This window comes from Fukomys damarensis, unplaced genomic scaffold (genome assembly GCF_012274545.1).
Source record: "Fukomys damarensis isolate Sample0158 unplaced genomic scaffold, DMR_v1.0_HiC HiC_scaffold_36, whole genome shotgun sequence".
In the NCBI taxonomy this organism is placed as follows: domain Eukaryota; kingdom Metazoa; phylum Chordata; class Mammalia; order Rodentia; family Bathyergidae; genus Fukomys; species Fukomys damarensis.
In genome coordinates this window covers 11,437,625-11,455,840 of record NW_022900948.1, presented here as the reverse complement: position 1 = coordinate 11,455,840, position 18,216 = coordinate 11,437,625, and the positions used below count along the sequence as shown (strand labels likewise).

General features: G+C 39.7%; 1 protein-coding gene across 4 annotated transcripts in view; it reads right to left on the bottom strand.

Moving 5' to 3' along the window:
• Positions 1–18,216, bottom strand: part of Nfx1 (nuclear transcription factor, X-box binding 1) — a 61,841-nt gene that overhangs the window by 39,832 nt on the left and 3,793 nt on the right. For all 4 annotated transcript variants that reach the window (XM_010619202.3, XM_010619203.3, XM_010619204.3 and 1 more), the window contains exons 2-5: positions 15,413–16,411; positions 5,731–5,889; positions 4,379–4,456; positions 524–629 (exon numbers count right to left, since the gene is read on the bottom strand). In XM_010619202.3, the coding sequence (XP_010617504.1) occupies positions 524–629; positions 4,379–4,456; positions 5,731–5,889; positions 15,413–16,411 (1,342 nt within the window). The remainder of the gene's footprint in view (positions 1–523; positions 630–4,378; positions 4,457–5,730; positions 5,890–15,412; positions 16,412–18,216) is intronic.

Below are 18,216 nucleotides of genomic sequence, written 5' to 3'. Positions count from 1 at the left end.
GCTTGCGAGGCAGGCAGCATAACCACTGAGCTAAATCTCCAGCCCCTTCTTTTATTATTTAGAAGCAGAATGGATACTTTCTAAAGCTGGCTATTTATTAGAAGTTAAAGATTCATTTCCTAAAAATAGTAGATAGGATGCTACACAACTGCCTTTCTCTCCAACATCAAAGACTGTCCCACATACTCTCTTGGACCTGACTATCACTGGAGGATAAAATATCTAAGTCTTATTTCTTTTTAAAAATGTAATACAATGAAAAGAGGGCTGGCTTTGGAAATCCTAGCTCCACCACATCCCAATACTGTGCTGGGCAAGATGCTTGGCCTTTCTGAGCCTCATGTGTAAAGCGGAGATGATAAATACTTATCACCTAATTGTGGTAAGAATTCAACAAATTAACTCATGTAGAATGCCTTGTATAGAATAAAGCGCAGTAAAAGGTACCACATCCACCCTGTTCTGTCACCAACAAACATGTCCACTAGGAATCCCCAGGTGTTTATTCAGCTTTCCAACTTACAGGTTACAGGAATGTGGGCAATCCTGGCCAGGCTGTTTCCTTCTACAGACCTCACCACAACTATGTGGAATTTCATTTCTGCTCCATTCAGGATTCTTTATCTTGCCTAAAACATATGAGATCAATGTCAGTGCTACAATTTTCAACCATATCCTTGATTTTAATGAAATAAAATTACTAGCTAGTGTGAAGCTTAAGTGTGGTTTTCACACTTGATCTTAGCCATAAGGCGGAGAAGTGATTAAGTGTGGTTTTCATTAATTAGTTCAACAAATATATTACCTCACATCTTAAAACAAAAAAGTGAACATAATACTATTAATCAAAAGCTTCCATGCTGGGGATTTAGCTCAGTAGTTTCATCACCTACCTCGCAAGCGCAAGGACCCGAGTTTGATCCCCAGTACTCCATCCCAAAAGCTTCCATCCAGATATAGTGAGTTTAGGGTTAGCCTGAACTACATCGCAATACCCTGTCTCAAAAAACCAAATGAAAAGGTTCTCTGAGGGCCAGGGATGTAGCTCAGTAGTGTAGCGCCTGTCCGGCAAGCGTGAGGCCCTGGGTTCAATTCCCGGTGCCAAAAAAGAAAAGTTAAAAAAAAAAAAGGTTCTCTGAGTATGATAAATCATAAATTCTAGATTACCTGTGAAAGATGTCATTTTACTTACAAAAATGTAATTTTCACTAATGAACACATTTAATCTAAGATAAATACCTACTAGATCAAACTCTTGGATTGATAAATATCTACAGTAATGATCAGAAAGAAATAAGGGAAGAAGAGTACTGGGATAAAGAGGAGGTTTTCTGGAGAATGGATATAAAGCCCCTATATAGTAAGAACTCACCTATTGTAAAGCTATAAAATAGACATAAAAGGACTAAAATTTTACAATCAATATAACTCTGCAAAAAAAATTTTTTTTTTTTTGGTACCGGGGATTGAACTTGGGACTTTGCGCTTATGAGGCAGGTGGCAGCAGCACTGAGCTAAATCTCCGGACAATCTTTTTTTTTTGAGACAGGTAGTTTAGGCTGGCCTCAAACTCAGTGATCCTCCTGCCTCAACCTCCTGAGTGCTAGGATTACAGGCATGTGCCACCACGCCCAGCTCATTCTGCAAATCTTTACTGGGCATCTTCCTTGGACTTAGCAAAGCAGAGATGAGTGAAACCCAGGCACACAATTCATCATTGCTCTTAAAGAATTCATCCTCACTTGCATAGTTTACATATGAAATGATAGCCATCACCAGTCCTAGGCCTCTGCTTTCTCTCTATATTGTTTCTTTTAAAATTTTATCCAAATCTACATTTTCTGCCTTGTCCTAAATCTGTATGATCATCCGATATGTCCAACGGTCTTCTGAACATCTGCTTGGGATTCTATCACCTCTGACTTATCTACACCCAAAGTCTGTATTTTCCCTCTAAAGCCCCTCCCTCTTCAGTGTTCCTTATTTCTGTCAATATCATCAGCACTGTCCAAGTTAGACACTCAAAAACTACAGAAATCACTGGCACCTCTTTTTTTCCCATTCTCTACTTAATCACCACGTCTTTTTCTTTTCCCCCAGGGTTTCTTACCTCATCTTCCATATTCATTCTCTTGACTCATACTCACCAAAAGCTCATCTCCAAATAATCGTAAATGCTGCCCTGCCTCTATGCTTTCTTGTTCAAATATAGTGCCTTAGTTTTGCCAACATCTTTTAGTGGTTCTACCTCTTTTCCCTTAGTCAAAATGATAGTTTTTGTTGTTGCTGTTATTTTGCCTTTTCTCTTCCAGGGCTCTGTGTTATACCCTTTTCTCACTCCTTACCCTTTTATCCATTAGGGTAAGCTGCTCCTCTTAACTGCAATTATCATCCCTAAGTTCTAATCCTTCTGAAAATATTCCTACCTAACTGCTGGACATCTCTCACTGATGTCCTGTCCATTCCCTCCATCCCAATATTTCTAACCTGAACTCACTATTCCCACCAAACCTAGTTCTCTTGGCCTACTCTTTTCCTTCGTATCATCATTTCCAAAAGCATGAAACTCTGGAGTCACATTTGGGTCCCTCCAAATAATAGGAATTGTTGTTAATTGTTAGGAAACTAAAAGGAATTGGCCGGGCATGGTGGCACATGCCCGTAATCTCAGCACTCGGGAGGCTGAGGCAGGGGGATCGCTGTGAGTTCAAGACCAGCCTGGGCTACATAGTGAATTCCAGGTCAGTCTCAACTACATAGTGAGACCTTGTCCCAAAAACCCAAAAAGAAAGCAAAAACAAACAAATTAACTAATAGGAATTGGTGTTAATGCTTATTTACTTTAGAAGTTTTTACTTTTTCCTTTCTATCCCACTCGTTATAGATTTTACTCTGTCTGGATTATTTTAAGTTCTCAAACTGCTTAGATTCCAAAATACTCTCACAGCCAAAAACTAATCTCCATAAAGAAGTGATGACCTCCATGGCTTTCCTTGGCCTACAAAGGACACCTTTCCAGTCATGTACTCTTCTACCATCATAGATCCTGGGATCTATAAATGGATGACTCCTTCTCCCAAAAGACTGTAAACCTCCTTAGTTTTGAATTTCTGCTTATACCATTCTCTTTAAAAAATAAAAATGAAACCTTCCTGCCTATCCAGTGTTCAAGTCCAGTTAAAGTCTACTTTTCATGAAAGCTTCCCTTAATGATCTAGCTAGATGTCACACCTTGTCCAAAGACCCCCACAGCACTTTGCAGTTCTAGTGCAGCACAGGTTAACTGAGTTTAACTCTTAAACTTTAAGGTTTGGAGAATCATTAAACGGTCTCTTCCCACGTTTTCATAGTACTGTGGCAAATTCTCAATAAAAGCACACTAAATTAATCATCTTGAATTGTGAGGGGCAAAGTCACCAAGTAAAAAAGGCCATTATTTGCATTTCCATATCATTCTCTCTCTCTCATATCATTTTGACCTTTGCTGCATATTCTTATGCCTTCTTAGTTATCTAACTTGTCAGTGAAGCCTCCAATAAGATTTTTAATTCCATGGTGGTACTTTGTGCCTAAAAGTCCTTTAAGATAATTAAACCTTGATGTCCTAGTTATCCATTGCCCACTCTCTTTGGTTGTTTGAAACAGGGTCTTGCCATGTAATTCAGGCTGAACTTGCTGTGTATCCCAGGCTGGCCTTGAACTTACAACAATCCTCTTGCCTTGGCCTCCCCAGTTCTGGAATTACAGGCAGGAGTCACCATGCCTGACTCCAATTTTCAATTGACCTCTTGTTTCAAGTTTCATGCTGTCCTTGCAGTAGTACACTCAAGAATACTCATTCCTTCAACTAACAATACTTACTATCCACTAAGGCTCAGATTTTGGAAATAAAACATGTAAGGCCAGTAGATTCTAAATAAAAGAATGGTCAAAACGAAAGAGGGAAAAACAAACTCCAGGCAAATATGGCAATGAATTCACCAAAGGATTGAATCTAGAGATAAAGAGATAATAGTTAATAACTCTTGGTGGCAGCTGGGGATTTAGTTCAGTGGTTCTGCCGCCTGCCTCACAAGCGCAAGGTTCTGAGTTTGATCCCCACTACCAAAATAAATCCCCCCAAAAAAATTATTGGTGAAAACTGCTATTCAAGGAAAAATATGAGCAAATTGGTTAGAAAAATAAGGAGAGCTCACAGAAAGAAAGAAAGAGAAGAGGGCCGGGGATTTAGCTCAGTGGTTCTGCCACCTGTCTCGCAAGTGCAAGGTCCCAAGTTCGATCTCAGATAGAAGAAAAAAAAAGATAAGAGCTAGTGATGGTAAAAAGGGAATGGTTAAAGTATCAATGGTCATGCTCCCGTATATGCAAACAAACTTACCACAGAAACAAGTGTAGGTATTAGGAACATGTGCAGAAACATTCTGACAGGCAGGGCACCTCCAACCACTCTGTCCATCTGTCAAAAAAAATGAGAGTAAGCCAAATAAATTTTCTTTCAAAAGCACAAGTAACTCAGTGTCAGAGTATGTGCTTAGCATGCATGTAGCCCTGGGTTCAATCCCTAGGATTCCCCAAAAAGAAAACACAAGTAATCTTTGAAAATTTAGGGCTGAGGATGTAGCTAGGTGGCAGAGGCTTGCTTAGTGTGTGCAAAGCCCTGGGTTTAATCCCAAACACCACAAAAAAAGTTTTAAAATTAAAAAAAAAAGTTTTAAAATTAAATCAAAACTTACGTAAGGCATGGTAGCACATGACTGTAGTCCCAGCTACTTAGGAGGCTGAGAAAGGAGGATCAATCAAGCCTATAAGTTTTCAAAACCAGCTTGGGAATATGAAGGCAATCTGACTCCAACATGTTCCACTACTGACTATTAAGGTTGATTTGGCTGATATGGCTGGCTACATGGGTGTTCCCTTCCTCCCTTACTGATCCATATGTGTCCCCTGCCACAAAACTGTGTGCTTGGTTAAAGAAGACAACCCTCCCAAATAGAGGAGGACCATTTCTTCAGTCAAAGGTATATGAGTAGTTGTATTCCCCTGCTAGAACCTCCAAACAAGCTATCAGGAAAAGCTAGGGCAAAGGTGACATCCTGTCTCAAAAAATTTTGTTTTAAATCTATAGAAAACCACACTATAGAAGAAACTGTAGTAATTTTAATGTTAAGTATGTTAGACATTTAAGCAACAACTTCATAATAGCAAATGCTCTGCTTAAATACCACATTTGGGATTACATTTATAAGGACTTTCAGATATAATGAATCAAGTAGGTATGTGGTTTAATAGGATAAATTGAGTACATGCAAGAAAATTCAAATGTTTTGAATTAGAGAGCCACAGTTCAGAAAGCATATACTATATTTGGGAAAAGCCCATAATAACTATGCAGAAGATATGTGAAAGGCAAAACCAACTTTAATACTGAGGGTAAATAAACAGTTGCTTTGTATAATTTCTAAAGTAAACTATACAATAAATATATGTTGCCACTTGGATAAAAGCTATCATTTTCAATAATAATGACTAATTTTAAAATACCTTAAAAAATACCCTAAATATTTTATTATTGCAACGTTCAGCAGTTTTAAGACTGCCTATAATTCTGGTCACCTGAAACATGTGATCAAGGCAACATACTCTCCTTGCAGGTAAGATATTTAAGAAGAATTAGTATTTAAATATAACAAATAGGTGAGAATAACTACTTAGAAAAGAGAAATCACTGACCTGCATGAGATGCTGGAGACCTTGCCCATTTCTTGATACAGTTCAGATGAAACACATGATAACAACTCTGACAGCTCCACACTGGGGCTGTGACTCGAACCAACTCACAGCACACCATGCACTCATATTTTTCTGTAGTTAGCTGTTCAATTAGAGAACCTGTTCAAAAAAACAAAACAAAAAGATAAACACAAACACAGAAAACCACTCCTCATTTTAGTCAACCAAGGAGCAGCAAGTCATTTGGGAGAAAAATCTGGTGAGAGATTTTAAAGCATTATGAGTAAAGTTGCTATTCAAGTGGTGAGGCCAAGAAAGGGCAGAAATATGCTGAGGTAGAGGATTTAGGAAGGAGATATTTAGTTGGGGATTCTCATAATTCAAGAAACAACCACCCCCCCACAAAAAGAAACAATCCCAAGAATCTGCCCAGGAAGAGACCAGAATAGCCAAATGCCCCTTTAACACAGCTTGAGCACACCTGGGGCACTGTACTGTGGGTCTGAATGTACCAACTCCATGAATTTAGGTGAGGGTAAGGCTCATGGAACTGCAGTGATCAGCTGTAAGAAGCCTAACCACGGACTAGTTGCAACAGCCCATGGGTAGTGAAAGGTCTCTAGCAGTTGCCCTGAAAGGTGTCCCCCCCACTTTAAAGCTTTTGGGCATTCTCTAAATAAAGATATGACTGGGAGCCAGGTGTGGTGTCGCATGCCTGCAATCCCAGCACTCAGGAGGCTGAAGCAGGAGGATTGCTATGAGTTTGAGACCAGCCTGGGCTACAGAATGAGTTCCAGTTCAGTCTCAACTACATAGGAAGACTCTGTCGCAAAAAACAAACAAACAAACAAACAAAACAAACAAACAAACAAACAAAAATATATATATGAATGATTGGGACCTACCACAAATCCCATGGTAGGGTTAACCAGAATGAAGGGAACACAGTCCCTGGTTCCAGGAATTCCCCATGACTAACACAGAAAAGTGTACAACAAGCATCACAGGAATCCTCCCAGACTAAACCAGGTGTAGTAGCACATGCCTCTAGTCCCAACCCTGGGGAGACTCAGGTGGAAGGGTCACTTGAACTCAGGACTTTGAAACCAGCCTAGTCAACACTGTGAGACCCTGCCCAAACAAAACAAGACCCAAAAAACTCACCAGATTTATTCCTCAAGAAACAACTTCACTCATTTCTAGTTTTTTGTTTTTTTTTTTCCCCTCAAATACAAATGAAGCAGTCTTTCCAGATCTTAATATATAGCCAGGTACTCTCAAGTTGGGGTTTGGGGGAGAGGGCTTTTTTGAGTACATATTTTAGCATTTATTTTATAATACTACTATTTATTTTCAGGTCCAAATAAGTACAAGATTAAAATAAGTTTAAAGACAACATACCAAGCACTGTGCTAACGCACATTACATGAATTATTTAATCTTAACAAGGTCATAATATATTTACTATTTTATAGGTGAGGAAATTGAAGATCAAAGTGAACAGATCACTTACCCCAGCTCATATAACTAAAAAGGTGAAAGTCAAAATTAAACCTCACCACTATCTGACTCAAAAGCTCACTAATTACTCCACAATACTGGCTTTCCTAAGATTACTATCTGATCAATTTAGTATCAAAAGAAATATATAATACCCTAACATTGTAAATTCCATGAGCAGAGACAGGGCCATGTCTACCTTGCTGAATGTAGTATTTCCAATGTCTGGAATATAGTAGGTACTTAATAAATACCTGTGGAGCTAGATGTGGCACATGCTTGTATTCCCAGCCCCAGGAAGGCCGATGCAGGAGGACTGCTATACATTCGAGGCCAGCCTGGGCTATAGTGATTTCAAGCCTGAATTTCATAGTGAGACCCTGCCTCAAAATTTTTTTGTTGAATTAAGGGATAAAAGAATAAATCAGTGATATCTAGTCTGTTTTATAACTTCTTTTCTTTTCTTTTCTTTTTTTTTTTGTGGTACCAGGGATCGAACTTGGGCCCTTGTGCTTGCAAGGTAGGCAGCAGAAGCACAGAGCCAAATCCCCAGCCTTGTAACTTTTTTCCCTGAAAGTTGATGGTTTCACTGAAGTTTCTGGAATGCCTCCCTAACCCTAGGAGGAAAGCCTGAAATAAAGATACTTTATGTGGCTAATTAAAGGGAAACTTACCCACTTTGGTAACAAATGAACATACCATAAAACTGAATTCTATTATAAAAATGAAGAACAAGACCTAGATCCTTTCTTAAAAGCAGGGCTTCCCTTCCTTGCACAGATTAACATCTCTGAATAACAAAGTAAATTAAAATTAATTTTTGTTGCTAGAGATTGAACCCAGGGCATTGCACAGGCAAGTGCTCTATCACTGAGCTGTACCTACAGCCTAACTATATTTTCTACCTGTTAACATGTTACATGTGGAAGATTCTGGTGGGACAAGTTAAGTACAAAGCAACTCTTCATAGAGAAGTTTGAGGTGTCTAATCATAAGAGGCTGACTGGATGGAATTATAATTATGGTGAATTCTATAGAAATACGTATCGACCGTTGTAGAATAGAATTGTTAGAAGTGACATAGAAAAATAAGAAAAGAAGTCTAGAGATGTAGCTTAGTTGCAGAAAATTTGCCTTGCATATGCAAAGTCCTGGTTTTGACCCTCAGCACTGCCAAAAAAAAAAAAAGCCCAAAAGAAATATTGAACATATTTAACAATGCAATCCTCTGCTTTCTAAATTTCACTGCTTCTCAGCAAGGACCAGAATGGATGACAGATGTTGGGAAGGAGGAAGAAAGGGTTCAAACCGGAAAGAGAACTAGGGAGTGGAAAGAAGGAAGGAGGGAGTGGAAAAGGAAAAAGAGAGAATGGAATAAAAAATGGAAACAGGGCTGGGGATTTAGCTCAGTGGTGCAGCTGCCTGCCTCCCAAGTGCAAAGGTCCTGAGTCTGATCCCTGGTACCAAGAAAAAGGGTGAGAAGAAGAGAGTTGGGGGAGAGGGGAAGGAAGGGAAGAATCGGGATGTTATTTTGTACAGGTACAGATTTCCTGTGATGTATGTGATCATTACGTATGTTAAAGGTATATCAATAAAATTAATTAAAAAGATAAAAGTTTACTGTCTCTGTTGTTTATATTATGAACTTATTAAAATATTAATATTTATATAAACTTGTTAATAATGTTTTTTAAGTGTTGTTTTACAATCCAGTTGCAGTAAAATATGACCACTCAGATGCATATCCAGCAATGTGGTGATGGCTGCCAACTTCGAATAAACCACCAATTTTGCCAAGTCCTTTCTCTCTCACATCTCTCATTCAGTATGTCAGCAAATCCTGCTGGCTCTACCTTCAAAATATATCCAGAATCCAATCTCTGCAGCTCTCACTCTGGTCTAAACCACTTTTCAGATCACCTGATTATTAAAACTGCCTCACTAGTTTTTCTACTTTATTCTGGCCACAACAGCCAGAAAAAAGCCCGTTAAAATGCAAATTAGATGAGGCCACTCTTCTGTTCAGAATTTGCCAATGGCTCTTACCTCTGGAGGCCTGTAAAAGCCAAAGTCCTTTAGTGGTTCCCATCACCTCCCAGTCCTCATTGCTATTACTCTTTCCCTAGGTCACCTCTCTGAGATCAGACTGGACTTTTCCTTTCCTCAAAATGGCAATCAGATTCCTGCCTGAGAATCTTTACACTTGATATTCCCTCTATCAAGAAGGCTTTTTTCTGGGGCTGGGAATTTAGTTCAATGGCACAGCACCTGCCTGGCAAGTGTGAGGTCCCTGGTACTTCTTCTCCCCCCAAAAAGAAGGCTTTTCTCTAGACATCTGCACAGCTCTGTCCTTCACCCTCTTGAGGTGTTTACTCAAATAATGACTGATGTCCTGCCTGGCATGGCATGTGCACCTGTAATCCCAGCACTCTGGGATATGAGGCAGGAGACAAGTTCAAGCCCAGCTTGGGCAATTTAGCCACTTAGTGAGATCCTCCCTAAAATTAAAAAAAAAAAAAAAAAATTAGCTGGGGATGTTATGGCACAGCTACTTGGCAAGTACAAGGTCCTGATACTGAGAGAAATAAATAAATAAATAAATGGTTGGGGATGTAGCGCAGTGCAAAAGACTTGGTACAATTTCTAGTTACCCACTCTCCCCAGGTAACCATCTAATGAGGCAGTCCCGGGGTATACTTTTAAACTTGTAGCCCACCACCTCAGCATTCCCTACACTTCTTTCACATGGTGTTTCCTTAACACAAAATATAAGTGATATGCCACATATTTCATCTTGCTTATTGTTTAATTCTATACATAAAATGTACACTCCTTGAGGGCAGAGATTTTTACCGTCGTGGGCACCTAACACTATTTCTTGTTTAAAAGAATGACAATAAGCAAAAACATAAAAGGTTCCAGAAAGGTCCTAGAAAGAGAAACAGTGCAAGTTTTTCACAGACAGTATTTACCTGTCCATTCAGTTTTATCAAAACATGCCTAACATGCAGAATCTAGTAGTCTCCAGAACAGCTCTATGTTCATAAAGTGTTAAATTCAGTTCCAAGATTCTTGTTTGTGCTAGGTCACAGCCCTGTCCTGACCACAGGTTCTTTTTCAGCCCCCATAGGTGTTTCCTCAGCAGGGCTTCTCTATCATTTTTCAGTCATGATTGTGCCTACTCTATGCTTCTAGTTGGAGAGCAAAAAACATGAAAATTAGGCTGGGGATTTAGCTCAGTGGTACTGCTGCCTGCCTCACAAGTGCAAGGTCCCAAGTTCTATCCCTAGTACCAAAAAAACCCAAAAATGATGAAAATTATTTATATGATTTCAACTATGTAAAAATGAGCATTGAAAAATTTCTGTAAGAAAATAGAACAAGCTAGGCATGGTGGTGTGCACTTGTGATCCCGGTACATGGGAGGCTGAGGCAAGAGGATCACCATGAGTTTGAAGCTAGCCTGGATTACATAGTGAGACTCTGTCTCAAAAACAACAAAACAAAGTAGAACAAAAAGATAAAGCTGATTATATCTAGGTGCTGGGAGTACAAGCATGTTATCTACTCAAGCATTTCAGTAATTTATTAAAAAAAGCTAATCCAAGCCAAGTGTGGTGGTGCAGCCTCTGGGAAGCTGAAGCAGGAGGATGGTAAATTCAAACCCAGTTTGGGCAGCTTAGTAACTTGATGAAACGCTGTCTTAAAAATATAAAACAAGGGCTGGAGATTTAGCTCAGAGGTGCTGCTGCCTGCCTTGCAAGCACAAGGTCCCAAGTTTGATTTCCAGTATCAAAAAAAAAAAAAAAAGAAAGACAAACTACACAACTAAAAAGGAGCTAGGGATGTAGCTCAGTGTGAAGGCCCTAGGTTTATTCCCCAGTACTCCCCCACACAGCCACATACACACAAGCTAACCCAAGCCAGGCATGGAGGCGCATGTCTATAATTCCAGCATGGTGGGAAGATGAAGCAAAAAGAGGATAAAAAGTTCAAGCCGAACCCAGGCAACTTAGTGTCTCAAAATAAAAAATAAAAACAAGGCTGGGGATGCAACTCAGTGTTAAGACTCTGGGCTCAACCCCTAGTACTACAAAAAACAAAAAACAAATAAAGGGCTGGGGATTTATTAGCTCAGTGGCACTGCACCTGCCTCACAAGTGCAAGGTCCTGTCTTTGATGCTTGGTATTAAAAAAAAAAGAAAACCAAAAAACAACAAATTCAAGATAATGGTCAGTATGTTCAACTTAAGTCTTACTGATTATGAATTACATGTCATACCTGTGTATATCTAAATCTAAAGCTTGTAGCAGAACTTGTGGTTTGAAGGTAAGATGTGAGAAGTCAGCACAGCAAGAAAGCACGGAAAAATTTTTCAATAAAATTTAACAAGTGAAGCCAGGTGTGGTGGTGCATGCCTGTAATCCCAGCACTTAGTTGGCTGAGGCAGGAGGATCGCTGTGAGTTCGAGACCAGTCTAAGCTACACGGTGAGTTCCAAGTCAGTCTCAATTACATAGTGAGACCCTGTCTCAAAAAACAAAGAAACAAAAACCCAAAAAAACCCAAGGAAACACCAACAGCTAGGAAAAAGAATGAGGGACCAGGTGTGGTGGCGCACTCCTGCAATCCCAGCATTTGGGAGGCTGAGGCAGGAGGATCACTGTGAGTTTGAGACCAGCCTGGGCTACATAGTGAGTTCCAGGTTATTCTCAACTACATAGTGAGACCCTGTCTCAAAAAAACAAACAACAACAAAAAAAAAAACCAAAAAAATAAAAAAAATAAATAAATAAAAATAAGGAAGAGAAACTTAAGGATTCAAGTAGGAACAGGCAAGGAATATCAAATGAGTTAGAGAAGTCATAGTTCAAGAAAGACTCCTTTGTGTCAAACTTAAAGGGAGATCTGGTATTATAAGGACTGACATACATCTGTCCAATGCATGTGGTAAGAAGGAAGCCATTCATGACATTATCTATGATATCTATATCACTGAAGCAGACGACAGAAATGAATCAAAATGTAGAAGAAACAGAATAGATGACTGACTCTTTTTTTTCTTTTTGATTTTTTTGAGACAGGGTCTCACTGTGTAGTTAAGACTGCCCTGAAACTCACTATGCAGCCCAGGCTGTTCTCGAACTCACAGAGAACCCTGCTCGACAGAAATGAATCAAAATGTAGAAGAAACAGAATAGATGACTGACTCTTTTTTTTCTTTTTGATTTTTTTGAGACAGGGTCTCACTGTGTAGTTAAGACTGCCCTGAAACTCACTATGCAGCCCAGGCTGTTCTCGAACTCACAGCGATCCTCCTGCCTCAGCCTCCCAAGTGCTGGGATTACAGGCGTGCGCCACCACGCCCGGCAATGACTGACTCTTGATGAGACTGGAATGGAAGAAGAAAATACTTGGAAGCCATTTATCAGGGAAATTTTCCTTAGGAGGGTAGAGGCACCTTGGAAGAACTTCAGGCTGAGAAGTTGGAATAGTAGATGTGAAAATGTTAGTGAAAGGAAATCCCAAAGAAATTTAAGGAAGAGTAAGCACAGAAGTCTCTGAATTTGCACAGAAGGAACAAAATGTTAAGTATACCTGCCTAATGGTTTTCCTTTCTCAGTGAAGTAAGAAGCTAGAAAGTCCACTGAGACTTACAGAGACAAATGTTAGGAAGGTTTGAATAAAACTGGAGAATTCTTGGTATGGCTATAGATAAAAATGAGGGAAAAAAGCTGACCAATATCACCTAAGGGGAAATAAGCAGTGTTGAAAGCCAACAGAGGTTGGAGATCACTATGCAAACAAGTTTACTTAAACTGGTGATAATGGCACGTACCTATAATTCTAGCACTCTGAGAGGCTGAGGCAGGAGGACTGCAAGTTCAATGCCAGCCTGGAACATAAGGAGACCCTGTCTCAATTTTTTAAAAAAGTTACTAGCTGGGTGTGGTGGCACATGCCTGTAATTTCAGCACTTGGAAGGCTGAGGTAGGAGGATTGCCATGAATTTAAGGCCAGCATGGTCTACATAGTGAGTTCAAGGCCAGCCTGAGCTACAAAGTGAGACTTTGTCTCAAAAATAAATTAATTAATTGATAATAAAAATGTTAAAAGTTACTAGGCTGAGGGTATAGCTCAGGGGTAAAATATCTGCCTCATACTGTTCTCTGCTTTACACACAAGATGAAGTCCTAAGAACTATCTGGTTTAATAAGCAACTAGAAGAACTACAGACTAGTGTAAAAACAGGTCCTGGGCAGGAAGTGAAAGTGACAGATATTACACTATCTGTCACATTAAACTGAAAGGTAGGGGGTACACTGTAAAGGTACATAAGGAAAACTAATTCAACCTTGATGAAATGAAGGATATCTTTAAATACTGCAAAAGACTGACTTGAGCCAGGGGTGATGGTATGTACCTGCAACCCCAGCACTGAGGCTGAGGCAGGATTGTGGCAAGTTTGAGGCCAGCCTGAATTACGGAGCAAGACCCTGTTTCAAAAAAGAAAAGATGTGAAATGAGGGGAAAAAAACTGCGAGAAAACTGGCTGCTGCACTGTGCTATAGGATAAAATTTGAACCAAAGGGTGGGAAGTATTTAGAGGACAAAATTTTAGCCAGGCATGGTGGCATATGCTCATAATCTCAGCATTTGGAAAGGCTGGGACCGAAAGGACCTCAAGTTCATGCTCAGCCTGAACAACTTAGTGGGACCCTGTCTCAAGATGAATTTTAAACCTGAGTGGTGGTGAATGCCTGTAATTCTAGCATTCAAGAGTCTGAGGCAAGCAGATCACCATGAATTCGAGGCCTGCCTGGGCTATATAGTGAGTTCAAGGCCAACTTGAACTACACAGTGTGAGACCTTGTCTTAAAATATCAACAAAGAAAATAAACTGAAAAAGGATTGGGAATGTAACTCAGTTAGAGGAAGTCCTGGGTTCAATACCGAGCACTACAATAAAGAAATATTCAGTTCAATGTAAGTTCAATCTAACAGAACTGTGAAGCTATTTTGTTCTAGCAGCTGCGGTAGGCAGCAGAATTACAAAAAGAAATGAAAGATACAGTATCTGCTTTTAACTGGCTTACAGATTAGTGGAGGGCACTAACACATAAACTCTAGTTTCCAGCAGTCAGTTCTGAAACAGAAGCAGGAGACAGACATATATGTAAGTGATAGAAGAAATCAATGCTATCGATAATGGTGAGGAAAGGTTTCCAAATATGTCACTAAACCAGCTTTTGAACATGAAGAATTCACTAAATAACTGAGTGGTAGGGCTTCTACAGAGAAGGAGCAACATGGAAAAAGAACAACACAGAAGACAGGGAACAAAATGGTGGTGCCTGAGGCTGCAGAAGATGATTCTGTTGATTAAGGCAGAAGCTGCTGGTGGCGAAAACCAGTAAATGGAAGCAGGGAAATGACAGTTCAAAATATTTTAGAAAGACTGCTCTCTGCCAGTCATGGTAAAGTGTGCCTGTAATGCTGGTGCTGGAGAGGATGAGGCAGGAAGATTGAAAATTTAATCCCAGTCTGGGCAATTTGGTGACTTAGGGAGACCCTATTTCAAAAGAAAACACAAAACAGATTGGGAATATAGCTTAGTGTAAAGGCTCTGGGTCCCTACTACTGTTAAATAAAGAAATAAATAAATAAATATATGGGCTGGGGATGTAGCTCAGTACTAAGGCTCTGAGTTGAAATGACCAGTAGCAAAACAACAAAACAAAACAAGGGAAGAAAGGTTGCTATATGATGGTGGTGCAAAGAGATGAACTGAAATAAGAGAGATGAGATCATTAGGAACTGTTACAACTGAGCAATAAGATGAGGCAGATGAGATGACCCAAGCTAAAACCCCTCAGAGGCAGTGATGTTCCCATCCCCTACTTCTGCTTTCACAACTCAAAAAAATCTTGTAATCAGACCCACTATATCGATAATTCTAAAAGCTCTTACAGCATTCCTTATTTGGGGAAAAAAAATTATTTATATCTGCTCCTGATATATCTAAAGCAAAGTAAGTGTTTTTATCTAGTAGGAAGAAGAACAGACAGAGACAGAATCTAGGCAGATGGTAAGTAAAGAGAGGAAGAAATTTTCACTATATACCACTTCAAATTTCTGGTTTCTAAACTATGTAAATATATTACTTAAAATTAGTATTTACCTGTATGTGTTTCCATATTCTTTAGCACATGGTTCTGTTTGCCTCGGGGGAAAGGAGAAACCATTGGAGGATCCTGCCTCCTTACATTTTTCTCTTGGTTGACCCGTCTGGAAGACTTGTTGATGATTGCCAAATTCTCACTGTCACAGGCAGATTTTGTTGATCTTTCATTGATATCCTTTGGAATGGGAGCCATGTTGTTTCTGGGGCCTGCGTTTGCATGTCGTTGGCCCTCCTGTTTGGGTGGATTCCTGCCTGGTCGTGGCCTGGCCCCCTCCACTTCCCAAGGAGGCCTTTTCTGTGGGTATCTTCTCTGCTCATTTCGTCTGGCCCCATACCCATCCAGCCCTCCTTTTCTACAGGATGCATCTGAAGAGTCAGGGTGGGAAACTCCCACAGGTTTGATATTTTCAGGTCCCACATCCTCAGGTTTTGGAGTTATTTTGTTACCCCATTCACATTTGAGTTTCCCCTTAACTTTTGGTCCTCTACCATAGCTATATACAAACTGTGCTGCTTTTTTGGGTTTTGCTCCCCTGGGATCAGCACCAACAACCTCCTTCTCACTCTCAGAAGGGCTGTGCTCTCTGGGATTTGTCCCACTTTCTGATCTTGCCACATTTTCTAAGCTAGCTATATCTGCAGTGTGGTCAATGAGCCCTTGTGCTTTCTTGACTCTGATATGGTGCTTTTCATTCCTCAATTTTTGCCAAGGCTGACACTGAAGGCCATGGTTCTTGAGTGACTTGTTAGAAGCAGAAGATTGGAAAAATGTCTGTTGATTTTTAGGTTTGCTTCCAGAAGGATAACTGTACTGATGAACAGCAGAGATGTCATCATATGGGACCTGCCTGGAAAGGTGACAGGGAGGTGATGTACTGTAATTTCTTCTGCCAATTCTATTAGAGTCTAGTCTTCTTTGAGTCCCACAGTTTAGACCAGAATTTTTTCTGTCCTGAGGAATGAATTCAGCAGCATCCGTATTGAGTTTAAAAGTACCTAGGACATATGAAGTAGACATACCAGTAAGGTTAATATGTCACCTACGACGCTCGTAAGACTCTTAAGTCATACCTAAAAATTATTTTTTCTGGGCCAGGGATTTAGCTCAGTGGTTCCGCCACCTGCCTCGCAAGTGCAAGGTCCTGAGTTCAATCCCTGGCACCAAAAATAAGTAAATAAGTAAATAAACAAATAAATAAAAATTTTCTAAGCACATTGTGTAAAACAGGCTCTTGCTTGGCTTGGTGGCATACAACTGTAATTTTAGCTATTTGAGAAGCTGAGGCAGGAGGATCACAAGTTTGAGGCCAGCCTGGACAGCTTAGAGAAATAAATTACCAACCCAAATATAATACACACACACACACACACACACACACACACACACACACACACACACACAGGCTCTTAGTAAGACCTATGTTTCTTATGAAGGTGATACTTCTTTCAGGTACTTATAGAGGGCTGTCTATCTGTGTCCAGTAGTCACAGTGACAGTCAGTAGGAGTTGCTGAGTAAAAATGGTCATCTGGACCATCAGGGACTATGTACAAATGCATTTACTTTATTAAATAACTGTAATGCCAGCTAACATTGTTCAGAGATAGCAGTCATAATGTTCCACACAGTCTTCAAAACTCTTAAGTAGTACTGTATAATATCAGCTAAACAGGCTTTGAAGTTAGCTAAAATGGGTTTAAATTCTGGCCCTCAAACTTATAGTATAAGACTAGGAGTATAAGTGGACCATACCTACCCCTAGTTTCTATATCTGTAAATAAAGCATGATACTTATTTTAAAGGGTTATTGTGAAGTTTTAAGATCTTATGTGGTAGCTTAACATTATTAGCTTATTATTATTATTATTATTAGGGTAGCTTATTACATTAGTTTCCATCTCTTCCCCCTAAGAATATATTTTGGGCTTTCCATACATAATCTCTACAGCATGCTCTAGAATCTCAAAGTCTTAAAAGCTGATCATAGCTCCTGTCAACTCACTCATTTTTTCCCAAGATGATTTCACTGTAGTCAACTAAGTCCCTGAAGATCAAGGAAATGATTTGCCTAAAGACATAAAACTAGTAATGAGATAGAAAACAGCGAGCTAGGACACAAACCTAGGTCTGACTGACTCCAGTGCCTACACTGACACCTATAATTGCTAAGTTTATCACACTTTTCAGATTCTGGTTTAAAATTCCAATTTTTGGGCTAGGTGTGGTGGAATGCAGTTATAATCCCAACACTTGGGAGACTGAGGCAGGAGGATTCCCATGAGTCTGAGGACAGTCTGGGCTCCACAGTGAGTTCAAGGCCAGCCCTGAACAAAACCTTGTCTAAAAAAAACAACAACAACAAAAAAACACAAAACAAACTAGTAATAAAGTCAGAACAATGGGTAGCATATAGAATGTACTATGAATCAATATGTAAATTTCAATGTATCCAATGTTATCAGTACATGGAAACATGAGTTTAAATCCTTATCCATCACTTATTGTACCTTTATTCAAGTTACTTAGCCCTACTCCCTTGGTTCCTTTCTTTCTTCTTCCTTCCTTCCTACCTTCTTCTTTACTCTCTTTTTACCTCCCTCCCTCCCTCCGTTCCTTTCTTCATTATTGGGGATTAAACCCAGGATCTACACACTGAGCTGTATCTCCAGCCTTTTTTATTTTATTTATTTTTTGGTACTGGGGATCAAACTTGGGTCCTTGTGCTTGCGAGGCAGGCAGCAGAACCACTGAGCTAAATCCCCAGCCCTTAATTTTTTTTTTTTTTTTTTTTGTTTTCAGAC